General features: G+C 47.9%; 1 protein-coding gene across 3 annotated transcripts in view; it reads left to right on the top strand.

Moving 5' to 3' along the window:
- CHKA (choline kinase alpha) overlaps positions 1 to 15,260 on the top strand; it is a 55,486-nt gene extending 40,226 nt beyond the window's left edge. For all 3 annotated transcript variants that reach the window (XM_063945065.1, XM_063945067.1, XM_063945066.1), the window contains 4 exons: positions 12,327 to 12,435; positions 12,656 to 12,762; positions 14,147 to 14,228; positions 14,966 to 15,260. In XM_063945065.1, the coding sequence (XP_063801135.1) occupies positions 12,327 to 12,435; positions 12,656 to 12,762; positions 14,147 to 14,228; positions 14,966 to 15,025 (358 nt within the window). In that variant the 3' untranslated portion in view covers positions 15,026 to 15,260. The remainder of the gene's footprint in view (positions 1 to 12,326; positions 12,436 to 12,655; positions 12,763 to 14,146; positions 14,229 to 14,965) is intronic.
- Positions 15,261 to 16,486: the final 1,226 nt, after the last annotated feature.

Below are 16,486 nucleotides of genomic sequence, written 5' to 3'. Positions count from 1 at the left end.
GAAGAAGTGAACTCACCTGCGTGCAGGATGGATTGGCTTTTTAGGCTACTGGACACCATTAGCTCCAGAGGGATCGAACACAGGCCCAGCCATGGAGTCCGGAGCCGCGCCGCCGACCCCCTTGCAGATGCCGAAAAGTGAAGAGGTCCAGAAACCGGCGGCAGAAGACTTTTCAGTCTTCATGAGGTAGCGCACAGCACTGCAGCTGTGCGCCATTGTTGTCAGCACGCTTCACACCAGCGGTCACTGAGGGTGCAGGGCGCTGGGGGGGGGGCGCCCTGGGCAGCAATGATAATACCTTGTTCTGGCTAAAAATACATCACATATAGCCCCTGGGGCTATATGGATGTATTTAACCCCTGCCAGGTCTCACAAACACCGGGAGAAGAGCCCGCCGAAATAGGGGGCGGGGCCTATCTCCTCAGCACACAGCGCCATTTTCCTGCACAGCTCCGCTGCGAGGAAGGCTCCCAGGACTCTCCACTGCACTACAGAAACAGGGTAAAAAAACAGAGAGGGGGGGCACTTTTTTGGCGATATTGATATATTAAGCTGCTATAAAGGAAACAACACTTCTGTAGGGTTGTTCCTATATATTTATAGCGCTTGGGTGTGTGCTGGCAAACTCTCCCTCTGTCTCCCCAAAGGGCTAGTGGGGGTCCTGTCTTCGATAAGAGCATTCCCTGTGTGTCTGCTGTGTGTCGGTACGTGTGTGTCGACATGTATGAGGACGATGTTGGTGTGGAGGCGGAGCAATTGCCGGTAATGGTGATGTCACCCCCTAGGGAGTCGACACCGGAATGGATGGCTTTGTTTATGGAATTACGTGATAATGTCAGCACGTTACAAAAATCAGTTGACGACATGAGACGGCCGGCAAACCAGTTAGTACCTGTCCAGGCGTCTCAGACACCGTCAGGGGCTGTAAAACGCCCTTTACCTCAGTCGGTCGACACAGACCCAGACACGGACACCGAATCTAGTGTCGACGGTGAGGAAACAAACGTATTTTCCAGTAGGGCCACACGTTATATGATCACGGCAATGAAGGAGGCTTTGCATATCTCTGATACTGCAAGTACCACAAAAAGGGGTATTATGTGGGGTCTGAAAAAACTACCTGTAGTTTTTCCTGAATCAGAGGAATTGAATGAAGTGTGTGATGAAGCGTGGGTTAACCCCGATAGAAAACTGCTAATTTCAAAGAAGTTATTGGCATTATATCCTTTCCCGCCAGAGGTTAGGGCGCGCTGGGAAACACCCCCTAGGGTGGATAAGGCACTCACACGCTTATCAAAACAAGTGGCGTTACCGTCTCCTGAAACGGCCGCCCTCAAGGATCCAGCTGATAGGAGGCTGGAAACTACCCTAAAAAGTATATACACTCATACTGGTGTTATACTGCGACCAGCCATCGCCTCTGCATGGATGTGCAGTGCTGGGGTGGTTTGGTCGGATTCCCTGACTGAAAATATTGATACCCTGGATAGGGACAGTATTTTATTGACTATAGAGCAATTAAAGGATGCTTTTCTTTATATGCGAGATGCTCAGAGGGATATTTGCACTCTGGCATCGAGAGTAAGTGCGATGTCCATATCTGCCAGAAGAAGTTTATGGACGCGACAGTGGTCAGGTGATGCGGATTCCAAACGGCATATGGAAGTATTGCCGTATAAAGGGGAGGAATTATTTGGGGTCGGTCTATCGGATTTGGTGGCCACGGCAACAGCCGGGAAATCCACCTTTTTACCTCAGGTCCCCTCCCAACAGAAAAAGACACCGTCTTTTCAGCCGCAGTCCTTTCGTTCCTATAAGAACAAGCGGGCAAAAGGACAGTCATATCTGCCCCGAGGCAAAGGAAAAGGGTAAGAGAGTGCACCAAGCAGCTCCCTCCCAGGAACAGAAGCCCTCCCCGGCTTCTGCAAAGCCCTCAGCATGACGTTGGGGCTTTACAAGCGGACTCAGGGGCGGTGGGGGGTCGACTCAAGAATTTCAGCGCACAGTGGGCTCACTCACAGGTGGACCCCTGGATCCTGCAGGTAGTATCTCAGGGTTACAGGTTGGAATTCGAGAAGTCTCCCCCTCGCCGGTTCCTAAAGTCTGCTCTGCCAACGTCTCCCTTAGACAGGGCGACGGTATTGGAAGCCATTCACAAGCTGTATTCTCAGCAGGTGATAGTCAAGGTACCCCTCCTACAACAGGGAAAGGGGTATTATTCCACACTATTTGTGGTACCGAAGCCGGACGGCTCGGTAAGACCTATTCTAAATCTGAAATCTTTGAACCTCTACATACAAAAAGTCAAGTTCAAGATGGAGTCACTCAGAGCAGTGATAGCGAATCTGGAAGAAGGGGACTTTATGGTGTCCCTGGACATCAAGGATGCTTACCTGCATGTCCCAATTTGCCCTTCACATCAAGGGTACCTCAGGTTCGTGGTGCAAAACTGTCATTATCAGTTTCAGACGCTGCCGTTTGGATTGTCCACGGCACCTCGGGTCTTTACCAAGGTAATGGCCGAAATGATGTTTCTTCTGCGAAGAAAAGGCGTATTAATTATCCCTTACTTGGACGATCTCCTGATAAGGGCAAGGTCCAGAGAACAGCTGGGGGACGTAGTAGCACTAACCCAAGTAGTGCTGCAACAGCACGGGTGGATTCTGAATTTTCCAAAATCTCAATTGACCCCGACGACACGTCTGCTGTTCCTGGGAATGATTCTGGACACGGTTCAGAAAAAGGTGTTTCTTCCGGAGGAGAAAGCCAGGGAGTTATCCGAACTTGTCAGGAACCTCCTAAAACCAGGAAAAGTGTCTGTGCATCAATGCACAAGAGTCCTGGGAAAAATGGTGGCTTCTTACGAAGCGATTCCATTCGGCAGATTCCACGCACGAACTTTTCAGTGGGATCTGCTGGACAAATGGTCCGGATCGCATCTGCAGATGCATCAGCGGATAACTTTGTCTCCACGGACAAGGGTGTCTCTTCTGTGGTGGTTGCAGAGTGCTCATCTGTTAGAGGGCCGCAGATTCGGCATACAGGACTGGGTCCTGGTGACCACGGATGCCAGTCTGAGAGGCTGGGGAGCGGTCACACAGGGAAGAAACTTCCAGGGAGTGTGGTCAAGCCTGGAGATGTCTCTTCACATAAATATACTGGAGCTAAGAGCGATTTACAATGCTCTAAGCCTGGCAAAACCCCTGCTTCAGGGTCAGCCGGTGTTGATCCAGTCGGACAACATCACGGCAGTCGCCCACGTAAACAGACAGGGCGGCACAAGAAGCAGGAGGGCAATGGCAGAAGCTGCAAGGATTCTTCGCTGGGCGGAAGATCATGTGATAGCACTGTCAGCAGTGTTCATTCCGGGAGTGGACAACTGGGAAGCGGACTTCCTCAGCAGACACGATCTACACCCGGGAGAGTGGGGACTTCATCCAGAAGTCTTCCACATGATTGTGAACCGTTGGGAAAAACCAAAGGTGGATATGATGGCGTCCCGCCTCAACAAAAAACTGTACAGGTATTGCGCCAGGTCAAGAGACCCTCAGGCAATAGCTGTGGACGCTCTGGTAACACCGTGGGTGTTCCAGTCAGTGTATGTGTTTCCTCCTCTGCCTCTCATACCAAAAGTACTGAGAATTATACGGCAAAGGGGAGTAAGAACGATACTCGTGGCTCCGGATTGGCCAAGAAGAACTTGGTACCCGGAACTTCAGGAGATGCTCACGGAAGATCCGTGGTCTCTACCTCTAAGACGGGACCTGCTTCAGCAGGGACCGTGTCTATTCCAAGACTTACCGCGGCTGCGTTTGACGGCATGGCGGTTGAACGCCGAATTCTAAGGGAAAAAGGCATTCCGGAAGAGGTCATCCCTACCCTGGTAAAAGCCAGGAAGGAGGTGACTGCACAACATTATCACCGCATTTGGAGAAAATATGTTGCGTGGTGTGAGGCCAGGAAGGCCCCGACGGAGGAATTTCAACTGGGTCGATTCCTACATTTCCTGCAAACAGGATTGTCTATGGGCCTCAAATTAGGGTCCATTAAGGTTCAAATTTCGGCCCTGTCGATTTTCTTCCAGAAAGAATTGGCTTCAGTTCCTGAAGTCCAGACTTTTGTAAAAGGAGTACTACATATACAGCCCCCGGTTGTGCCCCCAGTGGCTCCGTGGGATCTTAATGTAGTTTTGGATTTTCTCAAATCCCATTGGTTTGAGCCACTCAAATCGGTGGATTTGAAATATCTTACATGGAAAGTAACCATGCTACTGGCCCTGGCTTCAGCCAGGAGAGTGTCAGAATTGGCGGCTTTATCGTATAAAAGCCCATATCTGATTTTCCATTCGGACAGGGCAGAACTGCGGACGCGTCCTCAGTTTCTGCCTAAGGTGGTTTCAGCGTTTCACCTGAACCAGCCTATTGTGGTGCCTGCGGTTACTAGCGATTTGGAGGATTCCAAGTTGCTGGACGTTGTCAGGGCATTGAAAATATATATTTCAAGGACGGCTGGAGTCAGAAAATCTGACTCGCTGTTTATACTGTATGCACCCAACAAGCTGGGTGCTCCTGCTTCTAAGCAGACGATTGCTCGTTGGATTTGTAGCACAATTCAACTTGCACATTCTGTGGCAGGCCTGCCACAGCCTAAATCTATCAAGGCCCATTCCACAAGGAAGGTGGGCTCATCTTGGGCGGCTGCCCGAGGGGTCTCGGCATTACAACTCTGCCGAGCAGCTACGTGGTCGGGGGAGAACACGTTTGTAAAATTCTACAAATTTGTTACCCTGGCTAAAGAGGACCTGGAGTTCTCTCATTCGGTGCTGCAGAGTCATCCGCACTCTCCCGCCCGTTTGGGAGCTTTGGTATAATCCCCATGGTCCTGACGGAGTCCCAGCATCCACTAGGACGTCAGAGAAAATAAGATTTTACTTACCGATAAATCTATTTCTCGTAGTCCGTAGTGGATGCTGGGCGCCCATCCCAAGTGCGGATTGTCTGCAATACTTGTACATAGTTATTGTTACAAAAAAATCGGGTTGTTATTGTTGTGAGCCGTCTGTTCAGAGGCTCCTACGTTTGTCATACTGTTAACTGGGTTCAGATCACAAGTTATACGGTGTGATTGGTGTGGCTGGTATGAGTCTTACCCGGGATTCAAAATCCTTCCTTATTGTGTACGCTCGTCCGGGCACAGTATCCTAACTGAGGCTTGGAGGAGGGTCATAGGGGGAGGAGCCAGTGCACACCACCTAGTCCTAAAGCTTTTATTTTTGTGCCCTGTCTCCTGCGGAGCCGCTAATCCCCATGGTCCTGACGGAGTCCCAGCATCCACTACGGACTACGAGAAATAGATTTATCGGTAAGTAAAATCTTATTTTTTTCTCTGACGTCCTAGTGGATGCTGGGGACTCAGTAAGGACCATGGGGAATAGACGGCTCCGCAGGAGACTGGGCACATCTAAGAAAGATTTAGGACTATCTGGTGTGCACTGGCTCCTCCCCCTATGACCCTCCTCCAAGCCTCAGTTAGATTTCTGTGCCCGGCTGAGCTGGATGCACACTAGGGGCTCTCCTGAGCTCCTAGAAGAAAGTATAGTTTAGGTTTTTTATTTTCAGTGAGACCTGCTGGCAACAGGCTCACTGCAACGAGGGACTAAGGGGAGAAGAAGCGAACCTACCTAAGTGGTGGTAGCTTGGGCTTCTTAGGCTACTGGACACCATTAGCTCCAGAGGGATCGAACACAGGACCCGACCTCGTCGTCCGTTCCCGGAGCCGCGCCGCCGTCCCCCTTACAGAGCCAGAAACAAGAAGGTGGTCCGGAAAATCGGCGGCTGAAGACTTCTGTCTTCTCCAAGGTAGCGCACAGCACTGCAGCTGTGCGCCATTGCTCCTCATGCACACCACACACTGCGGTCACTGATGGGTGCAGGGCGCTGGGGGGGGGGGGGGGGGGGGGCTCCCTGAGCAGCAATAATAACACCTTGGCTGGCAAAACTAACACCATATATAGCCCCAGAGGCTATATAGGTGTATATTAACCCCTGCCAGAAACGATAAAATAGCGGGAGAAAGCCAGCCGAAAAAGGGGCGGAGCCAACTCCCTCAGCACACTGGCGCCATTATTCCCTCACAGCTTCGCTGGAAGGAAGCTCCCTGGCTCTCCCCTGCAGTCCTGCACTACAGAAAGGGTAAAAAAGAGAGGGGGGGGGGCACAATTTAGGCGCAGTATATATATATTATAGGCAGCTATAGGGGAAAACACTCTGTATAGTGATATCCTTGTGTTATATAGCGCCCTGGTGTGTGCTGGCATACTCTCCCTCTGTCTCCCCAAAGTGCTTTGTGGGGTCCTGTCCTCTGTAAGAGCATTCCCTGTGTGTCTGCTGTGTGTCGGTACTGCTGTGTCGACATGTATGATGAGGATAATGATGTGGAGGCGGAGCAAATGCCTGTGAATGTGATGTCACCCCCTGCGGGGTCGACACCAGTGTGGATGGACTTATGGAAGGAATTACGTAACAGTGTCAGCTCCTTACATAAAAGGTTTGACGACATAGGACAGCCGGCTACTCAGCTTGTGCCTGTCCAAGCGTCTCAAATGTCATCAGGGGCTATAAAACGCCCGCTACCTCAGATGACAGATACAGATGTCGACACGGATACCGACTCCAGTGTCGACGATGATGAGACGAGTGTACCCTCCAATAGATCCACCCGTTATATGATTGAGGCTATGAAAAATGTTTTACACATTTCTGATGATACCGCAGGTACCACAAAAAAAAAAAGGGTATTCTGTTTGGTGAGAAAAAACTACCAGTAGTTTTTCTTGCATCTGACGAATTAAATGAGGTGTGTGAGGAAGCGTGGACTTCCCCAGATAAGAAATTGATCATTTCTAAACGGTTAATGGCTGCGTACCCTTTCCCGCCAGAGGATAGGTCACGCTGGGAAACACCCCCTAGGGTAGATAAAGCATTGACACGCTTATCAAAGAAGGTGGCACTACCGTCTCCGGATACGGCCGCCCTAAAAGAACCTGCTGATAGACAGCTGGAAAGTACCCTAAAAGCTATATACACACACACTGGCATTATATTGAGACCCGCTATTGCATCAGCTTGGATGTGCAGTGCTGCTGCTGCGTTGTCAGACTCCCTGTCGGCACAGCTAGTTCCCAGGAGCAGAAGTCCTCCCCTGCGTCCGGTAAGTCCACAGCATGACGCTGGGGCTGCTCAGGCGGAATCGGGAACGGTGGGGGCACGTCTCAGGTTTTTCAGCACATAGTGGGCTCTCTCACAAGTGGATCCCTGGGTCCTTCAAGTAGTATCTCAGGGGTACAGGCTGGAATTCGAGACGTCTCCCCCCCGCCGTTTCCTAAAATCTGCCTTGCCGGCAACTCCCTCTGCCAGGGAGGCAGTGTTGGTGGCTATTCAAAAACTGTATTCACAGAAAGTGATCGTCAAGGTACCCCTCCTTCAGCAAGGAAAGGGTTACTACTCCACAATGTTTGTGGTACCGAAACCGGACGGTTCGGTGAGACCCATCTTAAATTTAAAAACCTTGAACACTTATATCAAAAGGTTCAAGTTCAAGATGGAATCGCTCAGGGCGGTTATTGCGAGCCTGGAGGAGGGGGATTACATGGTATCCCTGGACATCAAGGATGCGTACCTGCATGTCCCCATTTACCCTCCGCACCAGGAGTACCTCAGATTTGTGGTACAGGACTGTCACTATCAGTTCCAGACGCTGCCGTTCGGGTTATCCACGGCACCGAGGGTCTTTACCAAGGTAATGGCCGAAATGATGATACTCCTTCGCAAGAAGGGAGTTTTAATTATCCCGTACTTGGACGATCTCTTGATAAAGGCGAGGTCCAAAGAACAGTTGATAGTGGGGGTGGCACTTTCTCAGGAAGTGCTACAACAGCACGGCTGGATTCTAAACATTCCAAAGTTACAGCTGGTCCCGACGACACGTCTTCTGTTCCTGGGAATGATTCTGGACACAGACCAGAAAAGAGTGTTTCTTCCACTGGAAAAAGCCGAGGAATTGTCATCTCTGGTCGGAGACATCCTAAAACCAGGAAAAGTGTCGGTACATCAATGCACACGAGTCCTGGGAAAAATGGTAGCTTCGTACGAAGCAATTCCATTCGGAAGGTTCCACGCAAGGACGTTTCAGTGAGACCTGTTGGACAAATGGTCCGGGTCCCATCTCCAGATGCAACAGCGGATAACCCTATCAGCCAGAACCAGGGTGTCGCTGCTGTGGTGGCTGCAGAGGGCTCATCTACTAGAGGGCCGCAGATTCGGAATACAGGACTGGGTCCTGGTGACTACGGATGCCAGCCTTCGGGGCTGGGGGGCAGTCACAAAGGGAAGAAATTTCCAAGGACTGTGGTCAAATCAGGAGATTTCTCTTCACATAAATATCCTGGAGCTAAGGGCCATTTACAATACCCTAAGCCAGGCAAGACCCCTGCTTCAAAACCAGCCGGTACTGATCCAGTCAGACAACATCACGGCGGTCGCCCATGTAAACAGACAGGGCGGCACGAGAAGCAGGATGGCGATGGCAGAAGCCACAAGGATTCTCAGATGGGCAGAGAATCATGTGTTAGCACTGACGGCAGTGTTCATTCCGGGGCACGACCTCCACCCGGGAGAATGGGGACTTCATCCAGAAGTCTTCCAAATGCTGGTCAACCGGTGGGAAAAACCACAGGTAGACATGATGGCGTCCCGCCTCAACAAGAAGTTGAAAAGATATTGCGCCCGGTCAAGAGACCCTCAGGCGATAGCGGTGGACGCTCTAGTGACACCATGGGTGTACCAGTCGGTTTATGTGTTTCCTCCTCTACCTCTCATACCCAAGGTACTGAGAATAATAAGAAGGCGAGGAGTGAAAACCATACTCGTGGTTCCGGATTGGCCAAGAAGAGCTTGGTACCCGGAACTTCAAGAGATGCTTACAGAGGACCCTTGGCCTCTGCCGCTCAGACAAGACCTGCTGCAGCAGGGACCCTGTCTGTTCCAAGACTTACCGCGGCTGCGTTTGACGGCATGGCGGTTGAACACCGGATCCTGAAGGAAAAGGGTATTCCGGAGGAAGTCATCCCTACCCTGATCAAAGCCAGGAAGGATGTCACCGCAAGACATTATCACCGCATTTGGCGAAAATATGTTGCTTGGTGTGAGGCCATGAAGGCCCCGACGGAGGAATTTCAACTGGGTCGATTCCTGCACTTCCTGCAAGCAGGGGTGACGTTGGGCCTCAAATTGGGGTCCATAAAGGTCCAGATTTCGGCTCTGTCGATTTTCTTCCAAAAAGAACTGGTTTCACTGCCCGAAGTTCAGACTTTTGTCAAAGGAGTACTGCATATTCAGCCTCCTTTTGTGCCCCCAGTGGCACCTTGGGATCTCAATGTGGTTTTGGCATTCCTGAAATCACATTGGTTCGAACCACTTAAGACTGTGGATTTAAAATATCTCACGTGGAAAGTGGTCATGCTGTTGGCCTTGGCCAGGCGGGTTTCAGAATTGGCGGCTTTGTCTTGTAAAAGCCCTTATCTGATTTTCCATATGGATAGGGCAGAATTGAGGACTCGTCCTCAGTTTCTCCCAAAGGTGGTCTCAGCTTTTCACTTGAACCAACCTATTGTGGTGCCTGCGGCTACTAGGGACTTGGAGGATTCCAAGTTGCTGGACGTAGTCAGGGCCCTAAAAATTTATATTTCCAGGACGGCTGGAGTCAGAAAGACTGACTCGCTGTTTATCCTGTATGCACCCACCAAGCTGGGTGCTCCTGCTTCTAAGCAGTCTATTGCGCGCTGGATTTGTAGCACTATTCAGCTGGCGCATTCTGCGGTAGGCTTACCGCAGTGTAAATCTGTAAAAGCCCATTCCACACGGAAGGTGGGCTCATCTTGGGCGGCTGCCCGAGGGGTCTCGGCTTTACAACTTTGCCGAGCAGCTACTTGGTCGGGGGCAAACACGTTTGCAAAATTCTACAAATTTGATACCCTGGCTGAGGAGGACCTGGAATTCTCTCATTCGGTGCTGCAGAGTCATCCGCACTCTCCCGCCCGTTTGGGAGCTTTGGTATAATCCCCATGGTCCTTACGGAGTCCCCAGCATCCACTAGGACGTCAGAGAAAATAAGAATTTACTCATCGGTAATTCTATTTCTCGTAGTCCGTAGTGGATGCTGGGCGCCCATCCCAAGTGCGGATTGTCTGCAATACCTGTACATAGTTATTGTTACAAAAATCGGGTTTTGTTGTGAGCCATCTCTTCAGAGGCTCCATTTGTTATCATACTGTTATATGGTGTGATTGGTGTGGCTGGTATGAGTCTTACCCGGGATTCAAAAATCCTTCCTTATTGTGTCAGCTCTTCCGGGCACAGTTCCTAACTGAGGCTTGGAGGAGGGTCATAGGGGGAGGAGCCAGTGCACACCAGATAGTCCTAAATCTTTCTTAGATGTGCCCAGTCTCCTGCGGAGCCGTCTATTCCCTATGGTCCTTACGGAGTCCCCAGCATCCACTACGGACTACGAGAAATAGAATTACCGATGAGTAAATTCTTATTTTTTAATAGTCAGTGTTTACCCACGATTGTGTGTCGGCGGATACATCTGTAAAAATGATTGAATTTGCAGACAACATTGCTGTAGTGGGGTTAATTAATGATCATGATGAGTCCGCTTACAGGACAGAAGTTGAGAAATTAGCTGTTTGGAGTATTGAAAATCATTTATTCTTAAATGGTGGGAAGACCAAGGAACTAATTGTGGATTTTAGAAAGAGGGTTATCGCAGAAACCACCAGTGTTTATCCGCATTCAAGGTGTTGAAATGGTTGTAACATTCCGTTTTCGGGCCATTCAGGTCTCGTCTTGTTTTATATGGTCTACACACTTGAAGTTGATCATTAAAACAGCTCAGCAGTTACTTTTTTTCCTGCGACACTTAAGAGCCGCAGGTGTTAGTGTGCAGACCATGTTAAACTTCTACAGGTGCTCGATTGAGAGTATCCTAACTTATGGAATAGTTACATGGTATGCAGCTGCACTGCCAATGATCAGAGTGCTTTAGAGCAGATTAGTAGGACTGCTAGTAAAATCATTGGCATGCTGTTGCCTACCTTTTGTGAGCTTTTATAGTCTCGGGGGCTTAACGAAAGCTAGAAGTATCCTATCAGAACGTGGCCATCCTTTTACTGAGTGTTTTTGACAAGGTCACCATCCCAAAAGAGGTTTACCTTGCTAGCACACACAAGTCGCTTTAGAAATGGCTTTCTCCCATCTGCAGTATGGATGCTAACTGTGTGAGTGTATTATTTATATGTGTTTTTATGTATGTTATGATTTGTGTTGTCTGCTACTGGGTGCTATGTACTTTTGCAATTTTTGTTTGTCAAACTGATGACCATAAACGAAAACTTTAAAAACTTTGAACTAGACTAGTGATGGCTAACCTTGACACTCCAGCTGTTGTTGAACTACACATTCCAGCATGCCCTGCTACAGTTTTGCTATTTGGCCTTGCTAAAACTGATGCAGGGCATGCTGGGATGTGTAGTTCAACAACAGCTGGAGTGTCAAGGTTAGTAATCACTGAACTAGACTGGGGAAATAAAAGTACAAATCTGTTTTTATTGTATTTTTTTTTTTTTTTTTTAAATGTGATGTGCAACATCAGGAACTTCACTTGTAGATATTTTTCCTAAGTGTATTGGCTACTGATTCTGCAGGTTTACATGTGGTTTGGCGAACAGCTTGCCTGTGTGTAGACAAAGTCCATCTTCCTGAACTAGGTCAATCTGGAACCCTCTTTATTGAGATATTTGATCTGGTCATAACACACACATGTAATGTTCTAATGAATCAGAATGGAAGTGCATTAAACACACTGGCTTTGCAGTTGGATAAATGCACAGAGCTCCTTATATTGTGTACTATATATGAGGACTAGATATTGCTGTATTGAACAGTCCCTAAGAACCTTAACTGCACTTTACACGAAGGACCTTGTTGTGCTGGATATTTTATTGAGCAGGCTTCAGTGCTCTGATTGGTTAAGAAAGCACATATCATCTGAATAGGATTAAGAACTGCTGTGTTGCTGCGCACAGTAGGCTATAAAGCCAAAGGAGTGCATGCTAGCTCGTCACCTTTTGTGATTGCTGCAGCTGGTGACCTGTAGTAATTCTTATTTCACACTATACTGTGACCACAGAAGTAGATCTGAGCGGCATTATATTATGTAATATTGGCCCAGAACCGGTTTTATTAACCTGACTATTTTCGTCTGTCTAGGGGATTTGACATTGGGAATCATTTCTGTGAATGGACATACGACTACACCTGTGAGAAATTTCCATTCTTCAAAGCCAGTTTTTCAAATTATCCCTCAAAGAAACAACAGGTACAAATATGACGATATCTGAAACATGGTATAGAGGGGTAAGGGTTAGAAGCTTTCAGTTGTCATCTGCATATTCCAGTGTGTTCTAAGACCTGGGAAATGGGGGCACACTACATGTGATTGGGATTAGCAGGTTGGGGTCATAGCTTTTGGAAGTGGGTGGGTTTGTAAATAGTCTGTCCGCCACTGACAAATAACTTGGCGGTGTCTTGATTTCTAGCTTCATTTCATATCCAACTACATGGCGGAGTTTCAGCCTGGGTTTCAGAACATGAGCAATGAAGAGAGAAGTAAAGTTGAGCATGAAATTCTAACTGAAGTAAACAGGTGAGTGTGATAGTGGTTTGTTATTCTTGGAAGGAAAGACAAATCTTTAATGGTAGGGTAATCTCGCCGAGCTAACCATGGAATATTAGTAGTTATCCTGTTAGTGAGCATTTCATTTCAGTTGTAGCATTTCCTCCATGTTGGCAGCTTGTGGCTTCTTGTATTCCAAATATGAGCAGACTTCTCGAATTAGTCTCCTACCTGCTATAGACCTAAAGGTGCATACACACGGTGAGATCCTTGCTATGCCGAGTTTGACTATGCGATTTCCCTTGAACTCCCCCGGAGTCCAGATAGCACAGATTTTGACTATCTGTACTTTCGATTTTGTCTATGTATTATTTTGACTATACTTTGTACTAGATGGTCAAGACTGACTTGCCTGCACACAGTGCACAGTCTATCTAGCCATGCGATATCGACCCGCGGGAGTGCGCATTGGGATCGCAAGGTGGCTAACACCTAGCGATTTGCACTAACTTTCCTTGTGATTTTGATTATATAGTCAAAATCGAAAGGAGAAATCTCACCGCGTGTACACAGCTTTAGGCTAGAGAAAATGACGGAACTGAACAAACCAGTTAAAGGGGTTGTCCAGTTTTACCATCCCTCTTCCACTTAATTTTCTGCTCCTCTGTATAAATAAAAGTGAGAATTGTACAGGGGTCATCACTGCTACCTGAAATTAGGAGCTGGTTCCTGCCATCGTTACTGCGGATTCAGTTTAGCACCCCCTCCTCCCAGTGTAGCACCTCTGGGAATGTTTGCAGTTCATGTCTAGCCAAGTGTTCCATTGATTTAGTCTGCCCTGATTGAATCGGCATTGAAGACTGATTCCTCCCACTCTGTAAACTGCTTTGGCTACCATGTTTTACCTGAAGGCAAGAGTCTGAATGCTATAGAAGTTGTGTGTCCAGTGTAAATTGATAAATAAGGGGATGTTGCTGTGGGACTCTATAAACATTGGTTATCTAGAACAGTGGTTCCCAACCTCGGTCCTCAAGTACCCTCAACAGTTCATGTTTTCCAGGTATCCTCACAAGATTGCAAGTGAAATAATTTGATCCACCTGTGGGTCTTTTAAAATGTCAGTAATTAATACACCCGTTCAACTGCTAGGTGACCTGGAAAACATGAACTGTTGGGGGTACTTGAGGACCGAGGTTGGGAGCCACTGATCTAGAATCTTCAACCCCCTTTGCAGTTATAAAACCACCAATTTATTTACTTCTTCCTGGCACTAGCAGTGACACGCAACGGGATACACAGAACACTGTTTTACTGTCATGCATCTGCGACACCACTGTTAGCACAGTAATATTAGTGAATAACTGTCATATAAAAAATAGTTCTATAACTTGAGTTTCTGGTCTTTTTCTCTTAGGTTTGCACTTGCGTCACATTTCTTGTGGGGTCTTTGGGCTATTGTACAGGCAAAAATCTCCTCCATTGAGTTTGGCTATATGGTGAGCACCGTTTGACTTTTCTTTTAGGAAGAAAGCTTTACATTGCAGGTTCTGAAAACAACCGTTTTGTGGTTGTGGTGTTCAGCTCCTAGCGTGTGTGCCTGAGAGCTGCATGCTAGGAATTATAACTTGTTACCAGTGACTACAGGTTGAGTATCCCATATCCAAATATTCCGAAATACGGACTTTTTTGAGTGAGATAGTGAAACCTTTGTTTTCTGATGGCTCAATGTACGCAAACTTTGTTTAATACACCAAGTTATTAAAAACATTGTATTAAATGACCTTCAGGCTGTGTGTATAACGTGTATATGAAACATAAATGAATTGTGTGAATGTACACACACTTTGTTTAATGTACAAAGTTATAAAAAATATTGGCTAAAATTACCTTCAGGCTGTGTGTATAAGGTGTATGTGTAACATAAATGCATTATGTGCCTAGATTTAGGTCCCATCACCATGATATCTCATTATGGTATGCAATTATTCCAAAATACGGAAAAATCCGATAACCAAAATACCTCTGGTCCCAAGCATTTTGGATAAGGGATACTCAACCTGTATAAGGTTTTGCTTTACTTAAATCCAAAAATAATATTTTTAGCTGCATGGTGTTAGTGTAAAAGCTCAACAAATAATTCTTGAACTATGTAGCGTTGTCCAATAATGATTGAGAACCAAGAGCGCTCTAATGATAACTTGAGACTTAACGTTTGTTTCGCTTTCTCTTTTAGGAATACGCAGTGTCTAGATTTGATGCTTATTTCCAACAGAAGAGGAAGTTAGGATTGTGATTCCTCCCTACATGGACAATGACATGAAAAATATCCCAGCTTTTAAGCTTTTTGTTTTTCTCTCTACGTATACAATACAGTGTTCTTTGGGCCATTACTGTCATGTATGAATGTAATATTGCTGTGAAACGTCGCTCAGTTTACAGATTCTAAATGTCCATAAACCAGTATAAATAACTTTGTTTCTCTAACGTCCTAGTGGATGCTGGGAACTCCGTAAGGACCATGGGGAATAGCGGGCTCCGAAGGAGGCTGGGCACTCTAGAAAGATTTATGACTACCTGGTGTGCACTGGCTCCTCCCACTATGACCCACCTCCAAGCCTCAGTTAGATCTTGTGCCCGGCCGAGGTTGGATGCACACTAGGGGCTCTCCTGAGCCCTTAGAAAGAAAGTATAGATTTAGGTTTTTTATTTTCAGTGAGACCTGCTGGCAACAGGCTCACTGCAGCGAGGGACTAAGGGGAGAAGAAGCGAACTCGCCTGCTTGCAGCCGGATTGGGCTTCTTAGGCTACTGGACACCATTAGCTCCAGAGGGATCGACCGCAGGCCCAGTCCTTGGTGTTCGGTCCCGGAGCCGCGCCGCCGTCCCCCTTACAGAGCCAGAAGCAAGAAGAGGTCCGGAAAATCGGCGGCAGAAGACATCAGTCTTCACCAAGGTAGCGCACAGCACTGCAGCTGTGCGCCATTGCTCCTCATACACACTTCACACTCCGGTCACTGAGGGTGCAGGGCGCTGGGGGGGGGCGCCCTGAGAAGCAATAATAACACCTTGGCTGGCAAAAATACCACAATATATAGCCCCAGAGGCTATATATGTGGAAAATACCCCTGCCAGAATCCAGAAAAAAGCGGGAGAATAGTCCGCGGAAAAGGGGCGGAGCTATCTCCTGCAGCACACTGGCGCCTTTTCTCCTTCACAGATCCGATGGAAGGAAGCTCCCTGGCTCTCCCCTGCAGTCTACACTACAGAACAGGGTTAAAACAGAGGGGGGGGGGCACTAAATTTAGGCGCAGTATAAATTATATAAAAGCAGCTATAGGGGACATAACTCAGTTAGTCCCTGCATTATATAGCGCTCTGGTGTGTGCTGGCATACTCTCACTCTGTCCCCCCAAAGGGCTTTTGTGGGTCCTGTCCTCATTGGAGCATTCCTTGTGTGTGTGCGGTGTGTCGGTACGGCTGTGTCGACATGTTTGATGAGGAGACTTATGTGGAGGTAGAGCAGATGCCGATAAATGAGATGTCGCCCCTGTGGGCCGACACCAGAGTGGATGGATAGGTGGAAGGTATTAACCGACAGTGTCAACTCCTTACATAAAAGGCTGGATGACGTAACAGCTATGGGACAGCCGGCTTCTCAGCCTGCGCCTGCCCAGGCGTCTCAAAGGCCATCAACGCTCCCTCAGATGGCAGACACAGATGTCGACACGGAGTCTGACTCCAGTGTCGACGAGGTT

Source organism: Pseudophryne corroboree, chromosome 11, assembly GCF_028390025.1.
Source record: "Pseudophryne corroboree isolate aPseCor3 chromosome 11, aPseCor3.hap2, whole genome shotgun sequence".
NCBI classification, from domain to species: domain Eukaryota; kingdom Metazoa; phylum Chordata; class Amphibia; order Anura; family Myobatrachidae; genus Pseudophryne; species Pseudophryne corroboree.
Note: the sequence above shows the minus strand (reverse complement) of the source record. Positions and strands in the feature narration are given on the sequence as shown.